General features: G+C 42.3%; 1 protein-coding gene across 4 annotated transcripts in view; it reads right to left on the reverse strand.

The window, feature by feature from the left end:
- The window catches only part of ltbp3 (latent transforming growth factor beta binding protein 3), a 33,065-nt gene extending 10,368 nt beyond the window's left edge, over window positions 1-22,697 (reverse strand). The window contains exons 1-11 of one of the 4 annotated variants that reach the window (XM_086012894.1): window positions 21,928-22,697; window positions 6,633-6,911; window positions 6,289-6,452; window positions 6,101-6,206; window positions 3,519-3,605; window positions 2,776-2,892; window positions 2,546-2,692; window positions 2,170-2,277; window positions 2,031-2,087; window positions 1,391-1,468; window positions 189-317 (exon numbers count right to left, since the gene is read on the reverse strand). In XM_086012894.1, coding sequence (XP_085869020.1) covers window positions 189-317; window positions 1,391-1,468; window positions 2,031-2,087; window positions 2,170-2,277; window positions 2,546-2,692; window positions 2,776-2,892; window positions 3,519-3,605; window positions 6,101-6,206; window positions 6,289-6,452; window positions 6,633-6,911; window positions 21,928-22,165 — 1,510 coding nt within the window. In that variant the 5' untranslated portion in view covers window positions 22,166-22,697. The remainder of the gene's footprint in view (window positions 1-188; window positions 318-1,390; window positions 1,469-2,030; window positions 2,088-2,169; window positions 2,278-2,545; window positions 2,693-2,775; window positions 2,893-3,518; window positions 3,606-6,100; window positions 6,207-6,288; window positions 6,453-6,632; window positions 6,912-21,927) is intronic. The other 3 variants (XM_086012891.1, XM_086012890.1, XM_086012893.1) reach the window with 3 other exon arrangements.
- Between the last annotated feature and the right edge of the window lie 779 nt (window positions 22,698-23,476).

Consider the following 23,476-nt stretch of genomic DNA (forward strand, 5'->3'; position numbering starts at 1 on the left):
TCAAAGCAGCACCCATTCATGGACTACAAACTAATGAGAAAATGCAGCTTGGAAAAAAAAAAAAAAGTAACAGGACACAATGTGCTCGAAGCAAAGGGACATGCGTGCATGTTTCCTCCGACGGCACCATCCCTAAAAAGCTCCAGGTGTGCACCTCCTCGCCCTCCTGCACCACCATCGTCTCTTACCCTCACAGATGTTCCTCTGCGGGCTGAGACGGTAGCCGGGGTGACAGTGACAGATGTGGCCGTTCGGGCTGTTCTCACATTCTCCGTGACCACAAATGTTCCTGCTTAGCCTACATTCATCTGTCTCTGCTTCAGGGAGGGAACACACAACATACTCGTGGGCCAGCATCTGCGACTGTAGAGCCATGCATATACACTCACTGGGCACCTTATTAGCGAGCACTTTTGCTAGTACTCTAGGAGGACAATTGGATTCTGGTGAAGATTTACGATGCCACAAAACATACATCCGAAAGGATATTCATTGAGCTGTCATGACTGCAGAGGCCATTTGAGCCAAAGAAATACGTCTGCTTTCCTATTTTTATTCAGGGAGGAATATGATGATGGAGAAGAACATATAACATTAGCAGCATCCTGAATTATTAATAAGCTAGCTAGCCAGTCATTCCTTAACGTCAAATTCTCAAACAACCCTCCGAGTTATCTGTCACCTGTAGCCTAACTCCAAACTTTCCGTTCTCACCCAGAGTACTACGGCTACAGTTTCTTAAATCATTAAACCAAGCCTGTGTGGACCCAAATAAAGTGACAGGTGAGTGTATACACATCCAGTCCAAAGTAGACATGAACTGAATTCCGAATCCTAGCTTTCTGGTGTGTTAAAATTGTCCATAAAGCAGCACAAGAAGTACAAATATTAATAAAGCATAGAAAGCAGAGAAGACCGAAGAGGTCATTAGCAACATTCCATTAGCGGCCATGCTCAGATTGGGGCTCGGGACCAGTTGCCACTTGGCAGCGTAAAAAAACACCCACAAACAAACACTTAAGGCAAAGGGGGCTGTGGTTCATATTTGTGTTAATACAAAACAAAATGGTGTCTGTTTATGTGAACAAATGCGTTGTATGTCATGGCACTGAAGCATTTTAAAATGTAGTACAGTTGAGCCAACATACTTTAATACATAAGAGACAATATCAACAGTACCTAAAGGTTTGTTTAGTGGAATGCATATAATAAATGTTGAAAAAGTCTGTAGATTTAGCTTAGTCCTGAAAACAACGTTAGCATACATGGTAACATAAAAGAAATGCATTAGTAGAGTTAGCTTCTAAATTGTGAGCTACAGTACTAGCCTACAAGGCTCTTTAGAATGGAGGAGACCGAATAATCAATTTGAAGTTTGCAGGCAACTCACGTGAGACTTTAGTTTGGGTTTCAAAGGGGTCATTGCCAGGGGTCATTCGGATGATTGTCGGAGGGGTGGGTTTGACAACTGCCGGTAAAACAGATAAAAAATAAATATGACAACAACAAAAAAAAGGTTATGTGCATGACTGTTGAAGTACACACTACTGAAGTACAACAAGTAGTAAACGTTGATTTGTGTTCATTTGTTCCACTACGACGCTTTTGGGTAATAAGGGACATTTTAAAAATGTTTTATCTCTTACAAGTAAACTCAATGTTAAAAATTTACTTTTTTGCGAACTTCAGCCAAGATAAAAGCTTCCCATTTCTAAACCTCCTAAAATTGGACTTAACAAATGTAGTGAAATGAGGAATACAGTACCGAATACTGTACAAACAAAATGATTTGGGAAATTCATAAATTTGACTTGACAAGATTTCTTAAATCAAATATTCAATCTTGGTTCAATTTAATTAATTGCACTTTAAAGCCCATATTTCTGTCTTTCATTTTGTCGATGTTCAAAGGTGATATTTGAGACTAACTTCAAAAGAATTCCTTTTCCAGGGAAAATAGTTGTTTTGAAAAGTGCGTGTACAGTACAAATGTACATGCGGAAATCCAAGTGCGGAAGAGGGCACCTCACCAGGAACGCGAGGGCTGTGAGAGGTGGTTGGAGCCGGCTGCACAGCAGTTGTTGTCTCTGCATGAGAACAAAAAAGAAATATTAGAATTGGAACTGTGCTTGCAAGTAGCAGTGTGTGTAAAGAAGAGACTTGACTGACCTTCCTTCTCAGGCTTGCGTAGGTAGGTTATCGGGGGGAAGACCACAGTTTCTCTAATATCGTGGATAACATAGCCTTTGCCGGCAGGGCAGATGTTACTGAAGGCCACTGAGTATCACGTGTGAAGAAAAATATGTTAATCCGTTGAAATTAAAAACATGAAATGTTTGCTTATTAGCATGCGGCTATTGACGGAGCTGTCTCTAATTAGCTAAATTCATTCAGCTAAATTCCAACATGAGGCAACTCGAAACAACATCCAATATAAACTGAATACCTCCGTGAGTGTATAAACGAGTGACACCGACTTTGCGGTGATGTATAATGATAAAAATATGGCATTTTGTAAGCCACTTTGCCTCACTGGTGTCCTCACCTGTGCCCACCTGCGGGCAGCGCTCACAGTTGCGCCCCCAGGCTTTGCCCACCGTGCAGCAGCACATGTCTTTGGTCAGCTGGGCGGACAGGGCATGCTCGCAACCCCTGACGTCGGTCACCATCCGGAAGCACTGAGCCAACTCGGCTGCAGGCGGAGAACGGAATGCTTTGACCCCGATGAGGACTGAAGGACGGATGTTTGAATGTTTTAGCGGTACATCAACTCACCAACACATCGATTCCTCTCCAGGACAAAACCGGCCTTGCAGGAACATTTGAAACTCCCCAGGGTGTTCAAACAATCTCCGTTCTGACAGATACCCTGCATGGAACACTCGTTGATATCTTCAAGGCCAGGCAGCGTGGGAGTAAAAACATGGAAAAGTTATTTTGATACACAGTCAGAGCTGAGCTCTATTTTCAGACAGGAGAGCAGAGAGTACAGTTTCAGTAATTGTTGCGGAAGTTATAACCTATTCCGGGTCAATCTCCAATTTGTTCAGATTTAAAAATTAGCTCTGTTTTCCCAAAGAAATAGCAAAACAGACTGTTTCTGTCAGGAAAAGAATCTTAACGCGGAAGTCAACCCAAACGTATCTTTTTTCAAGAATATGTTCTATGAAGGCCTACTAGTTGAAACACAGTTGGAATATGAGTTAAGCATCAAACTCCACCCCTTTTTAGCCATCTCTGGGGGCGGCCATTTTGTCACTTCCGTCGACTGAAAATGACATCACAGACCAATCACGGCTCAGCTTGAGGAAACAGGTGAGCTGTGATTGGTCGTTACCTGAGCCCTGAGCAACTGTGATGTCATTTTCGGTCGACGGCAGTGACAAAATGGCCGCCCCCCAGAGACGGCTAAAAACAGGTGGCTGAACTCATGAAAATGAAAAGATGAAAGATGAACCGAGGATAGTGTAAAGAAGCCATCAGTGGAGCTGTCAGCAATGACCTAATCAGCCCGTTACCTTGACAGTGTGTGCTGTTGAATCTTTTATAGCCTTGCGGGCAGGTGGATCCGTAATCTTCCACAATTGTCTGCTTGACAGAAGCATCTGAGGACACGGCAGAGCACACGTGCGTAAACATAGCATCCAGAGACCTTTCAAGAATAAACCTTTCACTGACTCGTTAACGCCTCTCACTTTAGTCGATGCATAAAAGCGAGCATAAAAGCATATTGCTTTGCACCAAGAAGGCAATTAAGTCAATTTCCCAAAATAATCAAAGTACCCCCAATAAAATGTTCTGAGTTTCAGTGTAAATGGTAAAGAACATATAAAAAAAAAAAAACAAGCCTGGTTTTAGCGCCAGCGTGTATTTTTGGCACCGACGTCTGAGAAATTGCAGTTGTCAAAGCCAGTGAAAGATTTCTGGCCGCATTTTACGGCTAAACAAACTACTTTGTTTCTCCTTTGCTTCTCTAATGATAGCTTTTATGAGCCCTTCTGCTCCCTAAATCCCGTCTCGCAATACAATGAACACATCTCGAAATGCGGCTTTAAAGTTTAACAATGCATTAGCCTCGTTTGTCATGAGTTCCTAACCCCGCTGAATTTGATGCAAAGAAAAAGCAGTAAAAAGATAAGTAGACGTTTTCGAGAGCTGTGGGTGGACCGGACTGGAATATTTTGAATGTAAACTGGAAAAAAATAAAATAAAAATAGTAAGATCAAAGCGTTTGTGCGGAATAAACGTGTAAAACTAAAAGAGATAAATGAATAGAGATGGAACAAAGCATACAGGACTCGGGGGCTGTAGTCTAAATTCTAACCAGACGTACAGTATCGGGTTTTGTCAAAGGCTGTATTGTGTGACTCAGTGCCGAGAGCTGGAATAATAGTTGAGTGGAAAGAATGTGGAGCCAACATTTTCTTGAAATTCAACCTTGGGCGATGTGATGACAGTCCTGCACTGGGCAGGCTGATAGGAACATGGGGATGTCGAAGCGCCTTATTTTCCACATTCTCCTCCTCTGTCTCGCTGTCTGCGTGTGGGTCGCTAGAATCCAATCTGCTTTCTCCTCCTCAACTTTCATGTCGAGTGGTATCAAATCCATATTTCAGCGCCAAGCAACAAACAATCATCCGTATTGATTTTGAAATGTACATTGACCGCGCTTTTGGCAAAACGTACGCAGTTACATTATTTCTCCGTACGGAATTATTTTGAGCTCACTAGACACATCCAATACAAATGTTTCTTTTCTGCTATCTCATTTAACTGCAGTGCATGAGAAGGCCAAATGAGTCCCAGAGGAATAAACACATTGTTAAAGGCAGACTTTTCGATACAGAGCTCATTAGACGATGCCAGTGAGCGTATTCTTGCTGTGCCGACTGTAAAAGAGAAATATTACGGAAAATGTACTTTTTGTTGTTTGTTTTTGTTTGCAACTCTCTGGAGTGCCTGGCCACTCGCCATGTGTGAAATTAAACAAGCAAATATATTTTTAGTTATCTGCTTATTTCTGAATATATGTCTGTTCTGCACTTCTGTTATGTAATAGTGGGGTTAATTAACATAATAACCACTTCTACACCGAGTTTCTCCACCAGTGACTTGGTAGCTGGCACGGATGAGGTTCCAGTAAGAAAGAATCACTTCTAAGTGGTGGCCCAAGAAGTCAAAGCCAAAGATTAAGCAGAGCAGCAGTGTTGTTAGCACAAAATGCTACTAGCTAACAGTGTTGCCATTATTAGCTTCTGATCATTTTAATGCAACGTTCAGCTAAGTTTTCAAGTTGTTAGGCTCAGCAACAGGTGGAATTTGTTTGTTTTTTTCACGGAAAAGTCAGAGCTATAAATTAAATCCCCATTGCGCATGCTTTTATACAGTGTAGGTCAAACTTAAAAACAACAACAAAATAAAATATCTAAAAAAAAAAAAAGCAAAGACATGTTTTTTAAATCAGCGTCAAAAATACTTTGAGGGACAAATAAAGCCATCCCTGATTAAAAATTTGCTGTTGACCAGTGTAATTGTTGTCAAAGTTCCTGAAGTACAAGAATGCTGTATTTTAACCTCCGAAGCTCAGCGCATAGTGTCGTGAAATCTTGAGCTCTCGATGGAGCAAGTTGGACTGAATTACATTGCTATTTCCAGTGGCTGCGTGAAAGATGAATAGCGACGTGGTAATGAATCTAATTTTGTTTAAACAATACCTTTGTTTTTTGGTTTGTTTGGGGGCTTCTGCCATGACACCAGTAATAGCGCGTAGGCGTTCGAATCAACTGCCGTCCTTATAGGAGGAAGTGAGTATGCCGTAAAGAAATTCAGGACATTTGTATTTTTTTGTGTGCCAGGGTTGCTCCCATCCTCCTCAAAGTTACTTAGTGCCAGTAAAAACGATACAGATCCCCCCCCCCCCAGGGCATGACAAAAGTCCCATTCAAGTACTTGTAAGTCAATGTTTCATCAAAAGAGTAGTGAGAAAAATGTATCAAGGTCGAATTCTTGCCCGGTGCTGCTTTAAAAAACTTTCTCAGAGAACCAGGCAAACAAGAACAAAACTATGAAAATGCAATTGTAATATTTTAAAAAGGCCTACTCGGCAGTTTGGGGCACTGGTAACACTTGTTTTGTCCCCATGAGTTGCCCACGCTGCCACAGCAGTCCTCCTGGTTGGTCAGAACAGGAAGCGGGGTGCTGTTGCACTAAAGCAATGAGACAAATGATTAGGAAGAGCATCTCTTGAGTCTTTGGCCTCCATCTCTTTAGTCCCGTGACGAAACTCACGGCTTGCTTGGGTGTGGTCTCCTGGAAGCAACGCCCCTTGGGCTTGTGCCGCGTGGGCGGAGGGCGCGGCCCCGTCTTCTGGGGAGGTTTGCTGTCTGCTTGGTCCACAGGCTGAATGACCACAGACGTGTCTGGTGCGTGGTGAACACGCACTTTTATCTTCACTGAAAACAATACAAGGACGTGACTCCAAATGGTTACTTACCGGCCAATTCATTTCGTACACCGGCCGCAACATTTTATTTCGACGCCTCGAGTACAAGAGCGTGAGATCTTTTACCAACTTTACCAATGCATGTATTTGTATTTGCGTAACGTTGTAGAGACATAAGCAAGATGGTTACCGTCAGAGGAGTGATGACCCGGCTGTGCGAACGGTATGGAAAAAACAGAATGCGACTGAGTCAACTGGGTTCGTCCCAGGCTGGCTTGCTCCAGCAGCTTCTGGCCGTCGGGCTTCAGGGACATGGGATAGACGGGTTGCTTATTTCCTCGCGCCGCCTGAACTCGCTGGGGGAGCCGCAGAGGAAACTGGCACAGTCGGCCTGTGAAGCCCGGCGGGCAAAGGCAGTGTTTCCTGGAGCTGCACACGCCACCATTCAAACACGTGAGGGGACACACAACTGTGGAAAAACAGAGAGGAGGAGACAATCATTTAAACAGGGTGAGCCGGTGTGGCTTCATCATCAACGAGGACTGCACATATTGTGAGGTGTTTCATGGGTGAGCCATCGTGTCCAGCTTGGCCATCTCTGCCGGCCTCTGGGAGCCCTGACCTACTAGAGATTGCGCCGCTTCCAGTGCAAGATTTTTTTTTTTTCAGATGCTCTAAAAGACGCTGGCTTACCTCAGCAACTGTGATGTCATTTTCAGTCTACAGAAGTGACAAAATGGCCGCCCCCAGAGATGGCTAAAAAGGGGTGGATTTTGATGCTTAACTCTTATTCCACAAACGCAAAATTAATCCGAATGGTGTGTCTCAACTAGTGGGCCTGCATAGAACACATTCTTGAAAAAAATATGTTTGGATTGATTTCCACCTTTAATGTTATATTTGCCATTCATTTTATTGTTGACGTTCCCTTTGTAAAGTCGGATGTTTTGATCTTTTTGATGATGCAACTACCTAATAAAGTTTACAAGAGTAATACCAACTTGTCAAAAGTAATTGTCAGTGTACATTGCACAAGGATTACAAAAAAAAAAAAGAAAAGAAAACATCCTTCACTTATTCCTGGCCGAGCAAGTCCCTACAGCCAATCAGAAGCGGGCTCTTGGCAGGATAACAGAAAGTGATGTCATTGATGTGTTTAACAGCCTATCCCAATCTACTGTATGAGAAAAAGAGGTCCATGGCTTAGCCAGCCATCACTGCAACGTTTGAATCTCCATTTTGTACCTTTAACCTGCTGTTTTGGCACTTCTCGGGGGGAAAAAAAGAGAAACAGGCCGTTTCAGTTTCACAGCTACTCACCACTACACGTGTACTAACGAGTGTTTTCTTTTCACCGCTAAGAAATTGCATTCAAACAATAAAGAGACAAAGAGGAAAGCATCCACATGGAAACAATTAGGGGCGCACTGCCAGCGAGTCTGGACTGCGGGGTAATTATGGGCCTGGATCACTTTAAACACAGCAGGGACATCCTCACAACCAGAAAGACAAAAGGCAACAAACCTGAAAGGTTCGCAATAAAAAAAAAAAGTGAGCCAGCATGGTGGAAAGGTTTATTGTGAGGAATCTGTCCAAAAGTCCAAAATTATTATAGCTGTGAGCTGAATTTACTAAACAGAATAAAGTACTAGGTGTTTATTCACAGGAAGGTGTTTTAGGAGCTCTTGATTTGTCCAAATGCATTTTCGTCGTAATAAGTTATCACGATACATTTTATTAGTTGTCGACTTACATAATAAATCACAAAAAGTGTATAACATTGCCATTGGAAGAGAAAGGGCCATTTATGAGAGGCAAATTACACACTGAAAGAGAATGCCGCAATGTTTTTGGTGCGTAACCTACCAAATACTTTCATCTGAAAATGCCACTGCAATGGATTTTTGACAAGCAACCACACTAACACAAGGTGACAGTGCAAAAGCGCCTTGCAGGCAGCGACATGCAGCATGAAGGACAGAAAGTAGGTGAGCAAAACTCACTCAGGAGTCATCTTTAACCAGACACGCTCTGACATAAGAGCTCCGCAATCGGGTTGCGGCTACACTCTGAGTTGGGAACTGGGAAAGACGCGGGGGAGGAAAATTACGATAACAGAAGCAGACGCAAAGCCAAAGAGCCTCCCCCCCCTTTCCCAATGTTACACAACGTCACACGATCCCACACAAAACCACAGAGGCTGGACTCAGGGAGAGCGGAGCCGAGGCCCGGTCTGACTGCAAAAAGACCAGAAGAGAGGGAGTTTTCTGAGGTAGCGCGGTCAGGATCAATGTCACCTGAATGAAACTCAAAAAGGGAGATGGAGAGGTTATCCGGCAGTTCAGGGTAGTATTACCGGTACTCAAGTCTGGGCTCGGGCCTTCAAGTGAATTGGACTTTTGTATTCATCCATTTTCTACTCTTCTTCATTTTCTTCCTGTTCAGGGTCACAGATGAGCTGAAGGCGACTTGAGCTAACTTTAACAAAAAAAAACCATTCACATTCACAGTTGTGGACGATTTAGAGTCTTCAATTAACCTATCAAGCAGGCTCATATTTACATTTTGACACGTCCTCAACCAAGGATTAGAAAGCTTTAACGCGGAAGTCAACCTAAACATATTTTTTCTCAAGAATATGTTCCCAGCAGGTCCACTAGTTGAAATACGGCATTCTGATTAATTTTGCGTTTGTGGAATATAAATGAAGCAGCAAGATGCACTCGTTTTTAGCCATCTCTGGGGGCGGCCATTTTGTCTTCCGTCGACTGAAAATGACATCACAACTGCTCACAGCGACCAATCGCGGCTGACCTGTTTTCTGAATCTGAGCCGCGATTGGTCGTTGTGAGCAGTTGTGATGTCATTTTCAGTCGACAGAAGACAAAATGGCCGCCCCCAGAGATGGCTAAAAACGAGTGGATTAACACTTATTGCACAAAGGCAATATTAAGTGGGCTTGCATATTCCTGAAAAAAAAGTTTTGCATTGACTTCCCCTCTTTAAGTATTTCTACAACAAATAATTTTAGGGGTTAATCAGAGGCACTTCAAATGGTGGCAGGTGTGTGCTGACTGCCATTTAACATGTTTGAGTGTGACTTGTTCATTCTGAACATAGCCACATCGCCAGCTATAAGAGTGTGTGCTCACTTGTACAACCACCTGACTTTAGTTGTTGCTATTTTAATTATTTAGTATTTACACAAACTCAATTAAGTTGTACTGCTTATAGGTCACATTAATGGTGGAACGATCCATTTTAATCCAATAATTCTACAACACAACCTGGCATTTGGACAGGGGTGTGTAGACTTTTTATAGCGATTGTCCTTTGGTTATTAAGTGTATAGTTAGATTAGAAAAAGTGAATTTGCCATGAACCTCTTTTCCACCAAAGCTAGTCAGTTCATTTGTACAGTAGTAGCAACCACTTGTGGTTACAATACTGTGTAAATCATTAAAACCCAGTTTACTGTCAGCAGCTTTATTAAGCAAAAAAAAAAAAAACTTTCCAAGTTACACATCTTGTCTCTATTACACTGCTAATTGGATTTTGTCTTGTTGTTCTTTGAGGCTGCAGGACTGACACATTTATGATTATCCTTAATGATTTACAATGCTATCAAGTGGTTCTTCACTTTACATAGTGGTGACCAATGCTTTTTGGAGAGGTTTTTTTTTTTTTTTGGAGTTAAATCGGTCTGCCTGCCAATGGAATGCGGGGTGTTAGCTGCGGAAAGATGACAACATTTCTACATCTAGACTGTCCCCTTCATCAGCCCAGAATTTTGATCCACCCATGCTCACTAACTCATCAGTTAACTTCTTTCAGTCTGGGAGACAGGCATCTGCGCACGTACCACGCCTTTGCCTTTATGGATCCAACACATTCCTGAGACGGGGTGTTATTAAAAATCAAATGCACTGCTCCTCTGAGCTTATGCGATGGTGCGATTGTGTGAGCCGGAGGAGGCGGGGCGGCGGGGGCCGTCGGGATGGCGTGATAGTGGATGCGATACAACAATTAATTTCATTTTCCTCACGGCCCCGGAAGAGATTGCCAGATTGCGGTTGCAACGCACCCTTCTCCACCTTCGTGCATCCATGTCGTTGTTGTACATGTGGTTTCAGTTAAGCCGTTCAAAGTTTTGTCATGCTTTGGCGGAGAGGAAATGTAGGATTTTCACTGGCCTGACAGAAAAGGGCTTTCTCATATGCGTTAGGACATATATAAGGGGAACGCTCGCTTTGAAGGCTCCACAGCAGGTTATGTTAAAGTGTGGTGGGGAGATAAAGTGTCACTGGAAAAAAATGACGTATAGAGCACGCGGTAAGAGCGAGGGAATAAAAGTAAGAAGACATGCAAGAAAGAAAATAACGTGATATCTAGAGCTTGTGATGACCTGTCTCTTCTATTTAAAAAAGCACATTCGCATTCCACAGACATAAAACAGACATCATGTACGTGCATGGAAATGAGCATAAGATTTCGGTATGAAAAAAAAAAAAATTGGATGGGAAGGGTTGGCCGCTGGAAGAAAGGAAGGGATGACGGAAGGAAAGACAGAGGCAAAGAATGGGGGGGGGGAAAGAAATGGAAGAAAGGGCGCGTGGAAAACGAAGGAAGCGGGGAAGAGCGTGAAAACGAAACATGAAAAAGAATTGATGCAGAAATCAGAAGAGAAGAAAGAGTGAGGAGAAAGTTGGGAAGGGACAAGGAAGGAAGGAAGAGGGCGCAGAAGGAAAGAAAGTGATAGAGTGAGAGTGAGAACGGAGGACAGGGACACATGCAGGCAGGGAGGAAAGAAGAACAAAAAGAAGAGGGAAAAAAACAACAAAAGAAACGGGGAAAGGAAACAAATGGAAGAGCGGTGGAAAGAGGAAAAATGAAAAAGAAAGGATTGGAAAAAAGAAAGCAAGGCTTGCCCTGAGAGTGGCCTGTGACGCGACCACCCACTCGATGGTGTCTGTGGATGACGCATCATCATAACGCAAGGCGACCCCCCACCCTCCCCTACAGCGTCGTTCCAGCCACAGCCGCACCCTTCCCACACAAAAACAACAAATGACACGCCACAAAAACACTAGAGTAAAAAAAGTTGCACATACAGCACACTCCAAAAATCAGACGCGCACACACACGAACACACACAATGACCTGATGTGTCCCCTCTCCATGGACTGTGCCACAAACAACCATTGGCCACGCCCCCAATCAAAGGAATCCAACTGTAAAATAATAACGACGCCAGTTGAGTCACTCCCTCTGTGATTCACGGGCCTGTCTGAACCAACCAACCCACACACGGATTAAATATAGACACTGTTTCTCTTTCTGGGCTACATTGCACACTTTTGCACAGGGCAGCACACACAAACGCTCGTACATTTCGTCTGCGTGTTTCCACTGTGGCGTTTTCGTATTGTTGGCCTCTGACTCTGACGCACTGTGCGCACATGCTGACTAAAACGCAGCAGCAGCATTTACGGTCGAGCTTGACACAGTAAATCAAAAGACTGAATCATTTTACACTACGTTGTCAGAATTTAGGAGAGAATTGTCGGTTTGCATACACACATAACATTTGAATGGTCAAAACTCACACGCATGTATTTTTAGGTGTCCATACCATCAAGAACATTTTTACTTGACCAACTCGTTAAAGAGGCTCACCTGTTTTCTGAAGCTGAGCTATGATTGGTCGTTATCTGAGCCCTGAGGTGTGTGTGATGTCATTTTCAGTCAACAGAAGTGACAAAATGGCCGCCCCCGCAGATACAATACAATACAATCACTAATATAAAATACTAAATTCCAACTCGAAACCTCTAGACTGCGAAACAAACGTGCTAACCACTCACATAATTTGTTGCCCTTTAACTGAAAGTATTAATGCTAAAATACAATTATCATCCATGAGTTATAAATGTACTGTTTTACCAAAACAAACTGGGAAAAGGTCATCACATTATTTACTATCTTTATTAAAGCGGAAGTCAACCCAAACATATTTTTTTCCAAGAATATGTTCCCAGCAGGCCCACTAGTTGAAACACGGCATTGTGATTCATTTTGCGTTTGTGGAATATAAATTAAGCAGCAAAATGCACTCGTTTTTAGCCATCTCTGGGGGCGGCCATTTTGTCTTCTGTCGACTGAAAATGACATCACAACTGCTCACAACGACCAATCACGGCTCAGATTCAGAAAACAGGTCAGCCGTGCTTGGTCGCCGTGAGCAGTTGTGATGTCATTTTCAGTCGACAAAATACAAAATGGCCGCCCCCGGAGATGGCTGAAAACGAGCGCATTAACACTTATTCCACAAAAGCATTATTTATCAGAATGCAACTCGTGGGCCTGCTGGGAACATATTCTTGAAAACAAATATGTTTGGGTTGACGTCCGCTTCAAGATAATAATAATAATAATAATAATTTACTTGCTTTCCATGTTTCCATTTTACATGTTTTAGTGGTTGAATGTTATGACAGCACGGTGGACAAGTGGTTACAGACAAATCCGGGAAAAACATGACCCTAATACCAGTTGTCTAAACTGTTATGGTCAAAGTGTGACAGTAGAAAACAGCTGTCTATTTTTATACGCACGCACACACCCACAGTGCATAATGCACTGGGGCTGTCCCTTTGGAGGAAATAGTTTTTTCACACTGATATAACACTAATGAGCTTTAAAAATGCTCGACGGGGCATTTCTCTCAATGCTAGGCAAAGCTAACTGTCTTTATTGGAACGCAAGAGCAACACTTGTATCTATCCTCTCATACAGCCCAAAGCATCTGTCCAAAGGCGTCAAGCTAGCACTTTTGCATGGGACAAAGCTGTCATCATCTTATCCCTCTCTGCAGTCTTTAGTTGGTTTGCAGCCACTTGCTGTTGCTCTCTGTCTGCTTGATCTCTGAATGGCGTTGCTGGCACTGGTGTATACGCTTTTCCACACACACTTACACAAATTCAACATTTTCCAATGACTGGCTATGCACAAACAGAAAGACAAAACGACATTGTTCAAGGGTACCATGTAGTAAACAACATAAAACAAAAAGAAGTACATGTTATGTGTTTAAAGACAACCACGTAACTGCGTTAAGTTCGTTAGCATAATGCTAACGCATAATAGGACACGTTAGAGACCGGCTAATGAATAGAATATTTGCTAACTTTTGCTCATTTTAATTTCTTTGGTCCTCACGTCACAGCATTAGCAACTATAATGGTAATGTTTTGTTAGCATACAAGTTGAGCCAACGCTAGCTAGCGCTTAAACAACATGCTCCTGCCACCTCTGTAGACTGGAAACGCTACCAATTCACTGCACAGATGTGATTCTGTAAGATAACAGTCAGTAATGGTGAGTGTGTCAGCTTCAAGGTTTCTGAATGCAGCACAGTCTAAGAGCGTGGCGGCAGCTCTGGCAGAAGCCGTGTTATTCTGTTTACCCTGGCTAATCGCTACAGCTACAGGGTCCCGCGCGATGGCGGCAGTCCCGGGCGCTCGCATTCCTCCGAGCGGCTTTAAATAACTGCTCCCATTCTCCCCCCCCCCCCCAAATGCAGGCAAATGGGCGGAGAGTGTTAAAGATGGTAAAGAAGGCTGTTTGTTTGAGCTGCAGGTCGATAAACAGCGTTTGGACACCAAGCACACTCCGGCGCGCACGCTCGTGCAAACATGCGCACTGTTCCCTTATGACGTTCCCAAAAAACAACCCTAATTGCAGCTTTGTTTTCCAAACATTATTTTACTGCAATGCTTCATAGCCCATAGCAAGTGACTGGCTCTTTTTCAGTTTCTTTTTGCAGAAAACGATGACAAGGAGGAATTTGGTTTGAAATGACTCGCAGGGGTGGTCTCCCTGTAGAACAGAGAATGTTTCGATTCAGTGAATGGATTGTCTGGTGGACAAGAGACTTTAGTCACCGAGGGTATAGCGGTACGTTCACCTGACTGCAGTGAATGTAACGTGTTCAGTTCTCACTCAGCGAATCTCAGTGTGAATGCTTGTCTAATCGACCAATCGTATGTGGGCGACTCGAATCACATGACTCGGACGTAAGTCGTTCATTTCATGCACTTGCAACTTGCTTGGCAAAAAGTTCTGAAAGACTCACATGAGTCAAATTGACTGACTTGAACTCAATGACCTGACAAATCCTTCTGTTTACGTTTGAAAATCAATTTTTTTTAAATATAAGTGATCTTTCCGCGTTGCGCGCGCCGATAATCGAGTCCAAACACGGTATTCCGATTAATATTGCCAACAAATCACGGCCCGCCTGCAGTCAGGTTTTGGTCATGTGACCAAGCAGACTCTGGGCCACTGTGACGTCGTCATAGTGCTTAATGAATGTGCGTGAGCCTATCCGTTCCAAACACGAGAGCGTGCGAGAGCCTTTTCCAAACCAAAAGACAGAGCGGAGTGTGTGCGGTTGCCTTTAGGGTCAAATAAACCAAACCACTCTAAATAGGCAGTGAGCAAACGTAACTGTATTTAACACAACATTTTCAAACTCCCATGGATCTCTGACCTGTGTTGGGGGGGGGAATAAAAACAAACCGCAGGCTACTACTGTCATTCACTCAAAATAGAGAACCACATGGGAACTCCCAGAATAGCCATTTCTACTAACGATGATGAGGTCCACTTTCAGCAATACTAGCCCAGACTGTGACATGAGAGGTCAACATCCACATACTACAAGAGATTGTAGTTGTTGTTTTTTTTTTAATATATATATATATATATATATTCCCTTGGTTGACTATATGTGGAAATGCTTTGAATAATGACCTTGGAAATGCCCTTGACGGGTAAGCACAACAAGATGGGGTCCTTCTTTCAGTCCTGACATAATCAATAGCGATGCCTGCGTCTCTCCTCCTGCAGTGTGATGACAACGCACACGCTTTTGATGTGGGACAGGGAAATACACTATATTCTCTTTGTGGAGCTTTCTCGGCTGGCCAAAAGTCAGTGGGAATAGACTGTATGTAATTCCGGAAGCCGATAATGGAATACAGAATGTGTGTACACTTGGGATGATCTGCCACCATAAGTTCAGATCTTATCTAGCCAAGCAGATGTTGATAGCATTATCAAAACCATCTTTCATAACAGTAAAATCTCCGATACTTGAAGTGAGCATTCATCAAGACTACTACTACTTTGAACACTTTAGTACACGATCAACATAGCTGAGAAGTCGTTTATCATACCATCCACAGTCGGGGTTCCATGAACTAAAAACACATTTGCCTTGCCCAACGCATGATACAAATAGTAACAAATCGAAATAAAAAAAAAAAAAAAAACATTTTGCTGAGCTTAATTTACTAGATAATGTTTCTTTCTTTGCTTTTGTACTACTCTGGGTGACCCCTGGACTTTATTCCACTTTGATTCCAACGGTATATTTCGTCAGCCGCAACATAAGGAACTCATGAAGGAACTCAACCTTGCATGTGAAAAAGGTCAATGATCTATGTGTGTTGTCTTTTGTTAGGTGTTGCTGTATAGGTCTAGTGAGTGCTGAGATGTCCAAGTTCGATTCGTCTTGATTCAAATCGATTATTCGATTAATCGTGTTGAATCGATTTTGAATCGGTTTTCGATTAATCGTTACATCCCTAATAATTACAGTGTCAAAACACAAAACAGAGATTGTAGCTATAGAGATTTATATGTACAACCTTTGAGGATTTGTCTAAAATCTCAGTCATTTTTCTAGAGAGGAAAACAGTGTACTGCTGTGCTCAGTTTCAATTGAAGTATAAGATGATCTAAAAATGAAAACCAGTTGGTCGTTCATTATTAAGTGGAATTTTTTTTTTCCCTTAATTGTTCTTTAACTTTAAGAAAAAATATATATATTTGATTTTTATCCGAATACCCGATAATTCGATGGCCGCAGCCCTACCGTGATGTGATACTCATCTGCTGGCATTCCTCCAAATTAGCATAACTGTTTTGGGGTCATTCCCTGAATTAATCAGCCCAAGTCCTCTTTGTCCATGCTTCGCGGCTACTTGTGCACATGCGCACACTCGAACAGATTTGCTCAGCTCACGTCACAAATATGGAAAAGTCCTCATATTGTTGCCGCTATAGCTGCGGCCGATTTAACACAGGGGAGAGAAATTTCCACTGGTCCACTCTCGCGCACATTCCAGGCCTCGCGCAGAACAACACGCATCTCGTGTGGCGCATGAAGCCAAATGCCCCTTTCAGGCTGCCGCAAGAGCCGAACAACTCAGTCCCATTTTTCCGCTCTTTTTTTTTTTTTTTTTTTCTTTTTTTGGCATGGGATGACGAATCCAGGATGCAGGTGCTTTGCGGAGCAACTTCCACCTTTCCAGAACATATGTCACAATCACCGGTTATTCCAGGAATTTAAAATGCAATGCCGGAATTATTTGACACGGAAGCTCCAAAATGTGACACACGAACAAATCGGAGGTGAGGAGCCATAGAGAGACGACGCATGAATCTGTGACATGCTCAGCTGTAAGACTTGTCTGTAGGTTAAAAGCCACATCAGGCTTGTAAATCAAAGCGCTCCCTGGAAAAAGAAGAAAGGAATTGTTGAGCTGATGATAAAAATGGCCGAGGCACGGACCCCTCGGTTTTAGCATCTGTGCATGTACTGTATTGTACAAATGGGCCAGCATCGTGAGTGGTGGTGTCAGAGAGTTAAAAATGTTGACATTCCTCAAGTACCAATAAAGCGTTGTACAGCGGACGCTCTGAAGTTTGCCATCAGAGTTAAGCGCGAGTACAAATGTCATTATTTTTATTTGTGACACCAGTTTTACGGGTAGAAATTGTACTATTTTAAAGCAAAAGAGTACCGCCCACTAATACTGTCTTTCTACAACCCCTTCGATAGGAGATGACTGGAATGTACACTGCCGGGTCAGGCAGGGCAGATGTCAAAAGTCTACACACCCCTGTTCTAATGCCAATAGATGCCAACTCATTTCCAAACTCATTTCAACCATTAATGTAACGGGTACAGTGCAACCTGTACATAGAATAGGGGGGAAAAAAAATAACTGAGATAACGTGGTTGCAAAAGTGTGCACACCCCTTGATAACAAACAATTTCATATATTTTGTTGAACTTTTTGGTTTAACTCCAAAAGGTACAGGTTTGACTCAAAAATTAGTAATTGGAACTATGAAAAGTTTGAAATAGCTGTCAGAGTTAGAAAAAAAAAAAAACAACAAAAAAAAAAAAAACATTCTGGCTTCCGCTATAAAGAAAAAAAAAAGTGTCAGCAAACAACTATTAGACAGCTGAACTTTATTTGGGGTTAATCTGAACAAAGCCACATTCCAGTTATACGGGGGTGTGCACACTTTTGCAACCAATTTGCCCAGTTGTTTATTTTTTACTCCCCAAGATTTTTTTTTTTTAATGTTGAAATTGGACACATTAAGGATGGAAAAAAGTTTTGCAATTATTCATTTTGAGCCCGCAACAGACTATTTCTATTCAGATAACTTTGTATGGGGAAAATATACATTTACATATGAATAAATACATGCATTAAAAAGGTTTCGAAGCTTATCTAAAAGAACCAGACTGATATATTCCGAATGCAGCTGCGACTTGTTTTACGGCAAGTTATGAATGACAAAACACGTCGAAGGCTTCGTCACATGATTTAGGCGAGTGCAAAGGGGAGAAAACAAAAACATAATAACAGTTTTGAACTTTTGACACCGAATGAAATGAGACCTCCGGAGGGAAAAATTATCTTTCATGTGTCTGTAATATGACGCAGAATACACACGGCTTCTTTGAACGGGAGTCAAAAGAGGTTTCATTTGCAGCAGCATATACAGTCATGGAAACACGAAAAAGTTCACTCACTAATGACTTCCACAGATGGAGGGAAGGGATTTTTTTTTTTTTTTTTTTTTTTTTTCGAGCACATCGATACAAATTCTCAGGGCGATTTCATTTGTCACTCAATATGTCAAACTTGTATTCATTTTACTACGACGTAGGAGACTATATTTGATTACAATGACGGAATAAAAGAACGTCGTGAGTCGTCATTTTTTGACAAGTTCCTTTTATCTGATCTACCGAACGATCCGAGATAACCAATCATCCTCACTTCCTTTCGGTCAATTGCGGGCTGCGCGAGTAAAGTAGACAGTAAGGCTCCACGTCTGGCCGCATTTGATGTGATGGAGCGGAGAAAGACTTACTCACTCACGCCAACCAGACGCTGCTCCGCTCACTGGGGGAAAGTCGAGATCTGAGAGCGCATTTATGTGCCATGTAATGAGCCTCGGCTCCGTAATTAAAGTGTGATATGGGAACATTTTCCAGGGAGGCGGGAACTCCACCTCATTTCACAGGCCTAATCGTTTTTTTTTTGTTTTTTTTTTATCAATTGTGGGTCTCAAAGTCAGCAAAAGTGTGGAAGAGGCTTAGAAAGGAGGAGAGGTCATCGTCGTTTGTTTTACTTTGGACCGAGTGGGAACAACTTTAATCAGGGTAAACACATACTGATTTTAACATACAAGCTGATTTTTTTTTTTTTTTTTTTTTTTGGGAGACATCTCATACATGATGAGGAAAGAAAAAAGAAAAAAAAATCAGCATGTGCCTTTCTGACTGCTCTTATAGTGTGCGTGTGGTCAAAATGACCAACAAAGCACACACATAAGGATATCTCCACCAACAATGGCAAGACTCCTCCCCCAAACCACACTCTAAAAAACAACTGGACTAAAACAGAACTTTAAAACTTTACAGTATAAATTACTGACATTTATGGCAACAATGTCAGTTAGCCCAACACAACAAACAAGTTGTTTTTATTTATATCTTAATGTTGGAGTTCAATCAAAAGGACAACTGCTCTGTAAAAGTCTTTTTTTTTTTTTTTTTTGGGTGTGAAATACAGGAATGCCAATATTTCACAACAGTAAAACTTAAAACATTTAGTTAAATCACCCAACTTAAAATGTTATCGACGTTTGTTGACATTTGAGTCAACCCATTTTTTTAAATTTTTTTTTACAGTGAAGTTGATCCTCTATTTATGACCAGCAACTGCGCCAACTTCAGGTCGCTTCCTTTGGTATGGAAGAATCGATAAATGAAATGACTAAATAATAAGAATTCTGCTGATCAATTGGAATTGATCGATTATCAACCCTGAAGCAAAGGAGGCAAAAGAGAATGCACGACAATCTGCAACCAGCAGAGGTGCCAGTTTACAGATATAGACTAGACTGGTTTTTTTTGGTTTTTTTTGGGCATCATTATTCCAACTTTTGTATTTCCAGTCATTTAAAACAATATTACAATTAGCAATGTGGCTAAAACTATCAGAAACCGTCGTCGGTACGATGCTAACTCCGAACTTAGTAATGACGTTTTTTGACACAGCTCTTGCATTGCGCGTCATTCATTTCAAATAATGAATTGAATTGTGGATTTATGTTAATCGTCTTCGGCTTTTGAGAGCCATTTTGTCCTGGTTTGATTAAATCTCTCAAACAAAGGCCATTTGTCCATTAAAGGAGCCATAGTGGGTTTTGTCACTCCACTAAGAACATTTAAACTTGAATGGTGACTTTACTTTTTTTTTTTTTTAATTAATTTTCCGACTGCTACTATTAGATGTTTTAAAAAGTAGATGGAAGAAATCATGAGCCTTGGTACAGCTCTTGTATTGGAACTGATTGTTGTGCATGCACATCTGTTGCAGGTGTTCTCGACTTTTTTTTAACACCAAGCTAAACATAATTACCATGTAAATGCCACAGGAAAGTTGTGCCTACTTTCAAGCTTAAAAGAGGTCACATTATCATGATCAAATTCACGTTTTGGGAGAAAATAAATGGTCATGTTAAGAAAATAAAGTTCCGCTTTTTCACCCCAAAAAAGTGATCTTTACAACAACGGAGAAGTACTTTGTCGAGATGACAAGTTGGCACCTTGGATGAATAATGTCGTATTTTTCCCCAAATAAAAGTGGAATTGCTGTTATATTACTGCCACAGTAGATAAACAAAAAAAAATCACAATCCTATCATAGCTTTTATGATGGGGTTCTTTAGGGGTTCATTACTGGTTCTTTAAAAAGGTGATATAGCATCACAAAATGGTGATTTTTGAGATCCAAGAAGCATTTAGTTCTATCTAGAATCATTGGCTAACCACTGAGCATGGGTGCTAAATAGTCCCCAAAACGCATTTGGGTACTATGTCGAACCTTTGAGTGCAACGTGTTAAGACTGTCCTCCCTACAGGGAGAAGTTATTGGTTTCTTATGTTTGTTTTATTGGTGAGGCGGCATCCATCTTTCTAGATGATAAGACGTAATTTATTGCAAATTACTTTGCGGACCCCCCAAGCTATGGCTCGTAGACCACCAGGGCCCAGTTGGAGAAGCAGCTAATGTACATCATGAGCAACGCTGATTTAATACTTTTGAGAAAATGTTACAGCGACTACTGCCAGGGCATAAATACTTAAAGCAGGACGTTAGAACATGACAAGCAAAGTCAAACGGTATATTTTCCCAGCAGCTTCTTAATGGTTTCATTTCAACTGGGAAGCCTTGTACAGCTGTCTTGCTATATAGTGAGCTTTTAGTCTGATACACACTTCTGGAATAAATTGGCTCAAATTCAAATATATTATAGTTAAAAAAAAAAAAAATTAAAAAATATTTGAAAATATTGGGGGGGATGGAAAAATAAATCTGACTGTACTGTATATGCTGAGAAACGTTGGATTATTAACGATGGTAGCACAGAACATGCCTGGAGAGAACGAGATTGTGTTTGCAGTAATATCTCATTTTGCAGATCAAATCAATGACGTCATTGATCGTCAGCAAATTATGACATTACAACCAATCACTGATTTTGCACAAAATGTGAAATATCTGCCGATCCGATACAGCCGATCAGATGTTTGTAGTCTCTTTGATAATGTCGGCCTAGGGAGCCTATTGTGCTGTTTCACAAGTCTAAACTAAGAAAAGTTCATTAAGACAATTCCTTGTTGCTGGATTTGCTTTCATTTACGTTATCTAACAACTTGTTATTGCTTTAGTTAAACGACATTATTGGCCAATAAATGAATTTGCCCTTGCATTTATATTTTTGTCTGTATCACGTGCTGACTGAATAATAAATCAATCCGAAGTTACTTTGAGTATTTTCCTTTCCTTACTCCTTCTCTAGCAATTATTTGAAGGGCTACTTTTGACTTCGAGTACAATTTGTGGCTACTCTCCCCGCCTAGCTGTGATGATGGGTTTCAAACTTTTCTTTTTCCACACCATGACGTGCTATGAACAAATGCACATACACATGCGAATTGAAGTCATCAGAGCGCCACTCGGCGTTGATCCCATGCAGCCTAATTAAATCCCACGACCCCCCCCCCCCCCCGCCCCCCAAATCCAATCTGATTGTCCACTCACCGACTCTGAAGCCCTGTCCGATGAGCGTGTCCGCCCCCTGGCCGTTCTCCGCTATGAGCGTGGTGTTGTTGCCCTGCTCGCAGCGGTCCTGGCACTGACCCTTCAGGCAGATCCGCTTGCAGATGAACGGCGCGATGACCACCTTGAAGCGCTCACGCGTGGACAAGCGCTCCGTGCACCGCGCCAGCCTGTGCACGCTGAGCCACAGGAGAAGCACGCGGCAGATCAGCGAGGGCATCGTGGCATCCTCCGGTGCCCGCTTCACGCAGCCGGACACATGAAACCACCCGCCGGGGGCGATCCGCTGTGTTCGCCGATTGACGACAATGAAGCTCCTCGTATGTTTTCCCCTCCCAAAGAAGGAATAATATCACTCCTCCGGTGTGCCTCGGCGATCCATCCGCAAAAGCGACCACTTTGGCATGTTTGGAAGTTCCCCCTCAAAAAGTTCTCCGCAGCTCTCCCTCCTCTCTTCCTTCTTCGCCTGTTGCTTCCCGGGAGTGCGTATGCGGCACTGGGAGAAGGAGGGAAGAAAAGAGGAGGCGGAGGAGAAGTGAGCCAGCCCTCCGTGCAAAAAGGCTGGCAGCAGGCCAGGCAGGCGGTGCAGGAGTGAAGCTGAAAGTGCTTTTCGAGTTGGTTAGTCCGCGACTGCGTTTTTTCCCCACCTCCCGTGCAAGCCTTGAACGCACCACAAGCCGCGATTCTCGATCCCATTCCAGAACCTGGAATATAAATATAAACATACTGCATCCTGTGTGTCAGACGTCTAACAACACCTTACGTCACCTTAATATCAAACCTTGCTCGACAGTCATAAATGAGAGTTTTATCCGGAGGAAGCTTGTTTGACAAATTAAGTTAACATTTTTACTTTGGGTTGACTTTTTTTCCCTTTACATTGAATCCGAAAATTACAATCCAAGTTTATGATTTGCATTAAAAGCGGAGGCACCTATCCATCCTATATCCTCTGTGTTCTTCGTGAGCAAACATGACCGTCAACCATTCACTGTAAACAGAATAGACTCATTAGAGCAAGTTAGCCCAATGACGTAACACTCAGTCGACAACCCCCCACCCTACTTTAAATGACTTCAATCATTATTTTCATGCCTGGGAAAAGTCAAGTGTGTCTGGAATGGAGGGTGCACTGCGGTCCCAAAGGGAGGAAGGCGGTATTTGAGGTCATGTGGTCAACAAGGGAAAGTGAGGCAGACACAATTGAAAAAGAGAAAGAGAGAAAGTGAGTCACTTCCTCTCCAAAAAAGTAAATGTTTACTTTCCAGGCGCTGAGGAAATGACTCCATGGAGTTCACAGGCTGCTCTGACATCTCTCGTTGCCGTCATTAACTGCCAACACACAGACACCAAAAATAAATAGCCTGCAATGTATACACGAAGCATATCAGGATCATTTTCATTCAAAATGATCCTGTGGTCTAAAGAAAATAAAAAGCAAGTACACTATCGGGCCCAAATGGTTTTGGTCACAGTTTGAGTTTGCATTGACCCCACCCCCCGTATTGTTAGCCGAACAACAAGACTCGAG

Source organism: Filicampus tigris, chromosome 17 (genome assembly GCF_054856515.1).
Source record: "Filicampus tigris isolate MCC_2025a chromosome 17, RoL_Ftig_1.0, whole genome shotgun sequence".
Lineage (NCBI taxonomy): Eukaryota > Metazoa > Chordata > Actinopteri > Syngnathiformes > Syngnathidae > Filicampus > Filicampus tigris.